At 43.4% G+C, this 10,476-nt stretch overlaps 1 protein-coding gene across 3 annotated transcripts; it reads left to right on the top strand.

Annotated features, from left to right (window-relative positions):
- Nucleotides 1-1,833: 1,833 nt before the first annotated feature.
- brf2 (BRF2 RNA polymerase III transcription initiation factor subunit) lies at nt 1,834-7,230 on the top strand. 3 transcript variants are annotated; one of them, XM_061263315.1, is made up of 7 exons: nt 1,834-2,121; nt 2,415-2,609; nt 2,966-3,025; nt 3,380-3,701; nt 5,563-5,984; nt 6,108-6,141; nt 6,352-7,228. In XM_061263315.1, the coding sequence occupies exons 2-7, from the start codon at nt 2,456-2,458 to the stop codon at nt 6,785-6,787; spliced, it is 1,428 nt and encodes a 475-aa protein (XP_061119299.1). In that variant the 5' UTR covers nt 1,834-2,121; nt 2,415-2,455; the 3' UTR covers nt 6,788-7,228. The 3 variants fall into 3 exon arrangements, with proteins under 3 accessions (XP_061119299.1, XP_061119298.1, XP_061119297.1); XM_061263314.1 differs by having other exon boundaries at nt 6,075-6,108; XM_061263313.1 differs by having other exon boundaries at nt 5,563-6,141; nt 6,352-7,230.
- Nucleotides 7,231-10,476: the final 3,246 nt, after the last annotated feature.

The following is a 10,476-nucleotide window of genomic DNA, read 5'->3' as shown; positions in this document are numbered from 1 at the left end:
TGTTGTGGGGTCTTTTGTGACCTCTTGGATGAGTCGTCGCTGCGCTCTTGGGGTAATTTTGGTCAGCCGGCCACTCCTGGGAAGGTTCACCACTGTTCCATGTTTTCGCCATTTGTGGATAATGGCTCTCACTGTGGTTCGCTGGAGTCCCAAAGCTTCAGAAATGGCTTTATAACCTTTTCCATACTGATAGATCTCAATTAATTTCTTTAGATCTCAGCATGATGTCTAGCTTTTGAGGATCATTTGGTCTACTTCACTTTGTCAGGCAGGTCCTATTTAAGTGATTTCTTAATTGAGAACAGGTGTGGCAGTAATCAGGCCTGGGTGTGGCTAGAGAAATTGAACTCAGGTTTGATAAACCACAGTTAAGTTATGTTTTAACAGGGGGGGCAATCACTTTTTCACACAGGGCCATGTAGGTTTGTATTTTTTTTCTCCCTTAATAAATAAAAACCTTCATTTAAAAACTGCATTTTGTGTTTACTTGTGTTGTCTGACTAATATTTAAATTTGTTTGATGATCTGAAACATTTAAGTGTGACAAACATGCAAAAAAATAAGAAATCAGGAAGGGGGCAAACACTTTTTCACACCACTGTATATTGATCTCTAGACCCCCTACCACTCTAGGGGGCGCTATAGCAAATATATAGGTTTTCAAAGAGTGTATCATTGGCTGTGATTCATGGAAACTTATATGGCATATCATTTGATGTATGTCCTCCAGCTAAACAGATTTGTCACTAGAAGCAACATTGGCAGTCATTATTTTCCACCTATTACTATTTTTGCAAAACCTACTTCCGCAAACTAGTCTCTGTGTTTTAGGCCCATCTTCACCAAATTGGGCTACAAAGAATCTGGGGAGTCTACCGTTCAATAATCAAAAAGGTTTGTAATTTGTGTTATTATCATGCATATCATTATACCCGGATTGCAAAATGTCATGCATGGATGAATTTATTCAACCAAATGTTTCCCAATGATGTATTAATTATCAATAAATTTGTTATGGATGTTACAGTGGGAAATAATTGTTTTTCAATGTGAACACTTGAACGATGGGAAATGATAACTCACATATGAAGTGCCATATGGGCTAGGCTACGGATTCCAGCGTCTACAGAAATGTTCCTGAATTAGCCTATGTGATATGCAAATGAAAATAGTCAAAAACATAAACTTTTACAGTTGAAGGTGTTCAGATCAGACACATTGGGATTCTGGGATTACAGTAAATAGTTTCGCTTGTATAGATTTTTTTTTTTTTTGATCCAGTGTTGTTGGTTACATATTAATTACTGTCTCCAGGCGAACCGTCCACTCTTTTGCTCCACTCATTAACTCCACTCCTCCACATACTTCAGCTGGAGTGGTGTAAAGGAGGGTGGAATGAAAGATAATGGGACGCAGCCCTGGACATTCCTCCACTTCCTTCTGGGAATCTCCCTGGACATGCAAGCAAGCTATTTTAGCACTGTGGGTTCGATCAGTTCATAAACTCCGTCAATTGCAATCACATGTAATTGTGGATTAGCAATATGCAACGTGATTGCACACGTGTGAAGGGAATTGTAAATGTACACTTAACGTTAAATGACAATTTTTAGTTTATTTTAATCATATAAATTACTTAAGTAGTAATTGACACTGTTAAGAAATAATGAATTTATAATAAAGGCTATGTGTATATTTTTACCATTGTATTAGCCAAGCTAAATAATATGAACGTTTTTGACGTGATGGCTAATTGTAGCGTGCGTGACGACTAACGCTTGTAGGTTAGTACGTCTGTGAACGTAAGACCCGGAACCTTTAAAAGGCACTGGATTTGCACACGAGCCACAGGGAAGACGTACAGACGAGGAATTCAAAATTATGAAATGTGTCGTTTTGCAGACGTTTACATTGGCCACTGATAAGCAAAAGCAAACGAAACGGTCATAACATATGAATATGTCTAGCTGCTTGTCATAGATGTATATATAAGTAGATCGAAAAGTATATATATGACAAATTATATAAATATAACGATATCAATGCCGAGCTTGACAGCTGAGCTAACTGAACTGGCTGGCAGGAACACTTCACTTGGGTAATGTAATGTTTCTCGAGCAGGTAAGCATAAATATAAATAACTTACTAGTAACGTTAACGTTCGTGTATGGGTGACTTAAATCAGTCATGAATTTCTGTCCATTGTTTGTTGTGCAGGTTTACAGTTTTTGTTTTCTGAAAAGCATGATACTTTGTATGCTAACTTATCTAACGTTAACATTTTTCGAGATTTTCTGGATGCAGGCAAGCTTGTTGACCGATTTGAACGGGTATTTTCATGATCTGAATTAAGAGAATGTGTGTTTGTGTGTAGTCGCTAATTGTGTGTTTGTGTGTTCGCCAACTAATTCAAGCACAACGTAAACGGGAAGCATTGACAGGACCGGTTGGTATTATGGAGTCTGGGAGGTCCTGTCCAGATTGTGGCTCATCCAACCTGGTGGACGACTCCTTATACTCGCAGTCTCAGCTGGTGTGCGCTGATTGTGGGTCTGTGGTGTCCGAGGGATTGCTTACCACAACTCGAAGCGAGGAAATCCAGGGCACAGGTACGGCGATGTAGGTAGAGGTTAGAGAAAGATTTAGAACCAGAATGTTTCAAATTCTACTGCTTAATGGGCCCTATACATGAGTTGGGTTTATGACCTGATCTGATTCAGTTAACCACAATCTTCATTAGTGGTGTCTGCTACACCAATTCATTGTTATAGTTATGTTTTTAGCATATATATTCTTACTTTAATTTATTAAAGAGTGAGGGATCGTGAATGGAAATTGGCGAAGGATCAATTCTGCACACACGTTCTTCACACAGGGAGTGGACACTAGAATTCGAAGCAGTTTCTTAAATGCAACAGATTTTGTTTTAATCTTCAATTAATGAGTCTTGTACAACTTCTTGCAGATGTCAGGTATCGGGAAAGCACAGCGCTGCATAAGCAGCCCTGCTATAATCAAATTCAAGGTAAGACTGGTCAACAATCTAAACAGAAATTACTACTTTTGCATAATACCCAATGAAACATTCATGGTTACCGAATCTGTACAGCAATAGTTCACTTTCTGTAAAATGTTGTGTATAATGAGAATAAGACCAGTTTCTGTGATTCATGGGCACATCGATAAATGATCACATAAATGATTGGGCTAATTAGAGAGGGTGTTGGATCTTTGTGTGGCAGCTGGCTGGTGCCAGTGGCAGCTCTAGTGGCTGGCTTCGCCCGGCAGCTAGTCTGCCAGGTCCTCCTGCCAGCTGGCTGCTGTCGGTGCATGCTCGTACCTGGTGCATGTTGGGAAATGCAGTTCATTGCACCTGCAGGTCTGAAACGGGTGCGTGCGCTGTGCCGGATCCTGCGGTTCCCCCGGGTTATAGAGGAGACGGCGGAGAGCTTGTTTGGGCAGGCCTACGAGCACCCAAGTTTTCTGAACGTTAGCCTCCAGAAGAAGGAGGTTCTCGCAGGCAGCTGCGTTCTGCTGAGCAGCCGGCAGCACCACTGGCCCATTGCCATGGGGACCATCTACTCGCTGCTGGAGGCGAGTGAGCACACCATGGGCATGGTGTACAATGAACTGGTCAAGATCCTGAACGTGGATGCCCCTCCCAACCACATCAAGGACCTGCTGGAGAGCCACTGCCATCAGTAAGGCTACCGCCATGGTTTTTTGGGCAGACCTCTGGGTAAATTATGGGAACCAGCATGAATGTCAATCATAACACAAGTCTTGAGCAAGTTATTTTTAGAGTGGTTTAGTATTGGTCATTCTGTGAAAACTCAAGGTTTGGATGGTGACCTCTCACAATTTGCCTAACTTTGTGTAAACGTTTCTTTATATATTCAATAGGAAACATCCGAAACATTAGCCTCATTGCATTTGTTGTTCTAGAGTTATTGGCTCCTAAAAAATGGGGGGTGGCAGCCAAAAAGTGGGGGGTGGCAGCCAAAAAGTAACCCACAAATGGTTACGGTGAAAACCTGAAAATGTGTACTCTGACACAACTTTCTGTCTACTTTAAGATTATCACATTTTCATAATATTGCTCAGAAAAAGTTGTACCGCTTAGCAATTTGTTTTCAATATAGGATATCTTACTACAGTGATGATGGCTTCCAAACTTCTAAGACTACTAGATATTTTGCATATTTGTGATGGTTTTAATGCATGAGGCCGGCTCATTATAGGCCCGCGTGTCTCGTCGTGGATTATCCCGTTTATAGGCTACCATAGTTGTGATTCCTTAAACTCGTGAAACAATTGGAATAGTTATTTTCGTTAGATATTTTACCTGTAAAGGTAAAGGTTATTAGCGAGAAAGACCTCATTTCCTTGGCAACATATGAGGGTCAGACTAAATCTGGAAAATAACCACGCCCATCCCGTTATAACGGTAGTTTACCGAAGGGCTATTGACGTTAAAGCGCGAATGAAACAATTAATTAAAAAAACGGACCCCTTAAGCCCTGGGCTGATGAGTTTATTTATTTATTTATTTATTTATTTTTGCATTCGCTCCTTTTTTCAGGGCGCAATTTTCAGTCACTACAGTAACCGGATTTATCGCTTGAAAGCGTTTAATTGCAGTTCTATCTGTATAACCTATTTTAAGGTGCCTTTGCTTTAGCGACAACAGTTCCTTATTTTGTAACATGTTGGTGGTAAAACAAGTGTGGGGGGACCTCGCCTCATCTACATTTTTGAAATCCACATACGACAAGAAATACGGAAATGTCAGTGTCCTTTTCACAACAAGTGTCCAACCGACCAAATACATTCTAATTATGCATTTCTAAAAATGTGCTAACTCCGTTTCACTGTTGTATACTTCTACAAAACTACTTGTACACAGAAATTCTATTATCTACATTTTTTATAGGCTCTCTCAAACATGATGAACCCAAGTACAACCATCTCTGACCAGTATTTGTAATGTAGTTGCAGAGAAAATGTGTTACCCCCATGTGTGTATAAGAAAATTCTGTATAACTTCAGCTCATCAAAGAACCGACTACAGGCATGTTATTGAAGTGATGATTAAAGGAATTCAGCTAATCACCTTACATTTCCGACGGTGGATAATTTGTTAGGCTTGCATAAAACAGCACAGCTTTTTTTTTTACCTGCATAACAAAACTGTAGCATTTTCAATGCACAGTGTGTTGCACTTCGGCAAAAAAAGTTAATGAGATTTTATGCCCAAAAAGGTTAACGTTTTACAATTAAAAAAAAGGATTTTGCGATGCCTACATCTAAATAGAGGACTTCCTTTGGAGAAGTTCCAATGAATATCTCGTCTGAATGAATATTTCTGAGGAAGACAGTGAAAACACTATTGACAACACAATAGGTGGTATTTTCAGTGGAGCCACAGCCACAACACTGGAATCCAAATTTCCCCCATTCAAATTTAATGACTCCAAAAGGACACGGTAACAAAATTATATTTTATTTTGTGCAGGTACAAGCTAACCGTTTACCCCCTCCGTCCACCTTTGTTTTGGTCAGGTACAAGCTGAGCCCCTCGGAAGTTCCTGAGGTGTTCAGTGAGAGCACTGCTCGACTGGTGGAGAGGGCGGCTGAGCTGCTGGAGCTGGCTGCCACCACCTGGCTGGTGACCGGCCGGCACCCCGTGCATGTCCTGGCGGGTGTGGTCTACGTAGCCTGGCTCTCCCTGAACCCCTGCAAGGCGCGGCTGGCGGTCCCGCTGGCCCGGTTCTTCAAGGTGGCCAAGGTGGCGCTGCCGGGCCAGGCAGCGCTCAGGGTGGTGGAGCTGAAGGAGGTGCTGTGCCGGCTGGGGAGGGAGCTGCCCTGGTTGAGGGGCACGCCCGTAGAACCCCGCACCGTCCCCACGCTGACCGCCGACATCCTCAAGCACCGCGTCCTGCTGATGAAGAAGGCCATGCGGAGCTTTGATCACGAGCTGCAGGAGGGGCCCCCAGCCCAGCCCCTCGCCTCCCCGGAGGGGCCCCCAGCCCAGCCCCTCGCCTCCCCGGAGGGGCCCCCAGCCCAGCCCCTCGCCTCCCCGGAGGGGCCCCCAGCCCAGCCCCTCGCCTCCCCGGAGGGGCCCCCAGCCCAGCCCCTCGCCTGCCCGGAGGGGCCCCCAGCCCAGCCCCTCGCCTGCCCGGAGGGGCCCCCAGCCCAGCCCCTCACCTGCCCGGAGGGGCCCCCAGCCCAGCCCCTCGCCTGCCCGGAGGGGCCCCCAGCCCAGCCCCTCACCTGCCCGGAGGGGCCCCCAGCCCAGCCCCTCACCTGCCCGGACCCTGCTGCAGGGGGGCCCCCAGCCCAGCCCCTCGCCTGCCCGGAGGGGCCCCCAGCCCAGCCTCTCGCCTGCCCGGACCCTGTCGCAGGGGGACACGTACAGGAGGAAGGGGAGGAAGTCACTCTCAGGTCAGTCACGCAAATGCAGGCATCTGATTGGCCCAGCACGGAAGCCAGCAGGTCCAGTACCGAGTGCCCACAGGGTCAGCCCTCCCCTTCCAGAGAAGCAAGCCCCACTGAGAGAACGGCGACTTCTGACCCCGTTCCTGAGAACAACTGGGCAAAAAGGCACCTGTTTGTGCCCCCTTGTACCAGGAACCCCCCAAAAAAGAGGCGGGTGGAACAGGTGGGCCCAGAGGTGACGGGCTATGAGGAGATCTCAGACAGCGAGATTGAAGGGTACCTCCGGACGCCACAGGAGATGGATGAGTTTGCAGAGCAGCAGAGGAGACTGATGTCAGCTGATCACTGAGTCCCACCCCCCCTCATTTCTACAGGGTAGTAATGCTTACCTAAGGGAGAAAGACAGCTGGACTGTTCAAATCCTGTCGGGTCCCTGGCTTTTTCTTCAACCATCCATGCAGTAACACCCTGCGTTGTTCCAGGCATAGACCAGCCATTTTTTGTGACCCAGAAACTGGACTGCTCACTTGCTTAGATTTGCTAACAGTTATTGTTAAGTATTGTTATTTATTTCCCGTTTGTACATTGAAGCATGATTTCCCACGAGTGTCCATAAAGAATTTTACTGTATTGATTAAAATATTGATTTTTCTCAGAAATAACGTTAAAAAAATAATGCTTCATCTTATTTTTATAGTCTAAAAAACTAAATTTAAAAAGCAAATGGTTCGCAACGCAGTGCTGTATCTGGCTGTATTTTCAGTTGCCGTTCAAGCACGTTTGCCGATGGCTCGTCCGTGTAATAAATTATAAAGTTGTTTTTTCTTAATACGGTTGTATATATCGCTGTAAGTGTCTTTATTCTGGTCATTGTTGGTGTTCTAGTTGATAATTTACTTAAGTTATTCGAGGTCGCTTTAAATTTATTTCCTGGCTAACGGGAATTCAGTCGCTTAAGAAGGAAATTAGTCCGGATAAAAACGTCCAAATATTAAACTATCTTAAATCACAGACTGACAGAGCAAAACAGTTCGACTTCCAATGGCTATGCTGCGAGTGAACAATGAACTGAGACTCGTATGCATACTTTCGGAAGTAGGCTACAAGTGAACAAACGAGTGAGCCGATGAACGATCGGTTCCCATCGATATGCTGTGAGGATACTCAAGCGAACGTTTGAAAATGTATCGGAAGATACGGAAATATGCTGTGAACCTGGGCGCTTTGAAGTTCGGATCATTCCGTGGTATAAAGTAGGCTATCCTGAACATTGCACGTTCAAACGGTTAGGTTATTCGTAACGCGGGCCATAGTTTATACCAGAGGTATGTCTCGCTAGTTGAATGTCGGTGTACAATTGGGGGAGCCAGAGGGTTATTGATTAGGTTCTTGATTTCAGTGCTCCAGTTGTCAGAAGTTCATACCATAGTAAGTTCAGTACCAGTTCATTTGGGTTGGGTCAGTAGAATTCCTTTTTAAATCCCACCCCGTTTTTAATTGCGACAGAGGAGGGGTGTATAGGCTACATTTAAAAGATACGAATTGCTCACTCTGCAGCCGAGCACAGGAAATGTTGAAACTTTAGCCAAATGAATGCGTCTCCGCATGCCTACCGGGGATGACAATGAACAGCCCGAGGGAGGGACATGAAACAATCGCAGGTTTTCACCAATTTGAATGGGTTTAAGCGAACTTATCTGTTCCAAAATATCAGTCTGGAACAGTTGGATGGCTGGAAACGTTCCTCGAATCCTCAAATGCCACTAGGATATTGCAATATTGCGATTGCAATCTGCCATAATCGTCATTCATTTATACACGATTTAAAAATCGTGAACATTTTCAGGAAAAAAACACTATATACTTGAAGAGCAAGTATAGGTGTAAGTATATAAGTATAAGGTATAAGTCCCACGAGCGCGGTGCAATTTTTACTGTACGAATTTGGAATTATGGGATTGTAAAGTACTCCAAAAGCCTATAGGCTACAATAGATGGCACTATTCAAAAATCTTGAAGATTATTGAAGAACACCATCCCAGATATACAAGACACTGATCATGTGCATTTTTACTGTAGGAATGTGGAATAATGGGTTGGCAAGCACTGCCATATTGGCTATTACTTTCAATGCCTGTCACTATTTAAAAATCCATCACCACATTCCAGGTATACAGTGCCTACAGAAAGTATTCAGACCCCTTCACTTTTTGCACACCTTATTGTGTAGATATAAAATTGCCCATATACACTCAATAATCCATAATTAGAAATTGAGAACATAATTTTTGAAATGTTTGCAAATTCATTAAAAATGAAAAACTGAAATCTCTCATTTGCATAAGTATTCAGACCCTTTTCCGGTGGCACTGCAAATTGTCGCCAGGTGCAACCCATTTGCTTTAATTATCCCTGAGATGTGTCTACGACTTGATTGGAGTCCACCTTTGGCAAATTGAATTGATTGGACAGTTTAGGAAGACACACACCTGTGTATATAAGGTCCCACAATTCGCAGTGCATACCAGGACAAAAACCAAGCCATGAAGTCCAAGGAACTTGCATAGATGAGGGCAAGGGTATAAAACCATTTCTAGCTTTGACTTCCCAGGAGCACAGTGGCCTCAATAAATGTGGAATGGAAGTTTGGAACCACCAGGACTCTTCCTAGAGTTACCGGGCAAGTGGGGCCTTGGTCAGGGAGGTGACCAAGAACCCCACGGTCACTCTAATAGAGCTTTGAAAGTCCTCTGCAGAAATTGGAGAACCTGGCATCTTAGCAGCACTCCATTAAGCAGGCCTTTATGGTAGAGTGGCTAGAGTAGAAAGCATATTCTCTGATCTAATGAGGCAAAAATGTTACTATTTGGGCAGAACTCCAAGCACTATGTCTGAGGAACACCAGACACCGCTCATCACCTGGCTAATACCATCCCTACGGTAAAGCATGGTGGTGCAGCATCATGCAATGGAGGTGCTTCTCAGCGGCAGGGACAGAATTGAGGGAAGGATGAATACAGCCAAATACAGAGAGGTCTTGAAAGAAAACCTGTTCCAGAGTGCACACAACCTCAGACTGGGGTGACCATTCACTTTTCAGCATGACGATGACCCAAAGTATACAGCTAAGACAATACTAGAGTGGCTTCAGGACTAGTCTCCTTGAGTGGTCCAGCCAATGCCCAGACTTAAACCCCATAGAACATCTGTGGAGGGACTTGAAGATGGCAGTTCAGACGCTTCCCATCCAATCTGACGGAGCTTGAGAGGATCTGCCAGGATGGGATAAACTGCCCAAATACATGTGTGCAAAGGTTGTAGACTTACCCAAGAAGACTCGAAAAAGGGCTTTACAAAGTACTGAATTAAGGATCTGAATACTTATGTAAATGAGAGATTGCAGTTTTTGATTTTTAATATGTGCAACAATGAATCAGAAACTATCCACTTGGAAGATAATGAAGATTAAATGAATGAATGAATGAATAAAATATAATTATAGAATAATATTAATTAATTTTATTCTTCACACCATTTGTCATAATGTGGTTTAAGGTAAATAATCACTGAAGATAAAAAGCATCTAATTAAAAAAGATTGTTAAAATTCTATTGTATACCTACTGATACGTATACTTGATGATTTGAGAATATTTTGAATGTGGAACAAAATTATACTATCTTCCAGTTCCACCGTATACAGGCAGCTTACCCTCTCCCAGATATGGGCAACAGCTCCATCTAAAGGTCATACTGGGAACCACATGTATAATAGGCCTGCAACTTGCTACAGCCCTGAGTATTCTCAGTAATGTGTATTTGTCTGAGTGATTCATTAAATTCTGTATACTGGCTCGACCTGAAATATCAAATGATCAAATTTATTTGCTGTGCTGCACATCACTTTGACATTTACTTCTGTATTGCATTGAGTGCTGACTGCTGGATTTGTTTATTCATACGGTGTTTGTAATATCTCATTTCATTCCCTGAAATAAGCACTGTAAATGGGAACTTTTAATGATATCCAGTTTCTTAA

The sequence above is a fragment of the Conger conger genome, chromosome 12 (genome assembly GCF_963514075.1).
Source record: "Conger conger chromosome 12, fConCon1.1, whole genome shotgun sequence".
Classification (NCBI taxonomy): domain Eukaryota; kingdom Metazoa; phylum Chordata; class Actinopteri; order Anguilliformes; family Congridae; genus Conger; species Conger conger.
The sequence above is the reverse complement of the archived record's forward strand: the minus strand, read 5'-3'. Positions and strand labels throughout refer to the sequence as shown.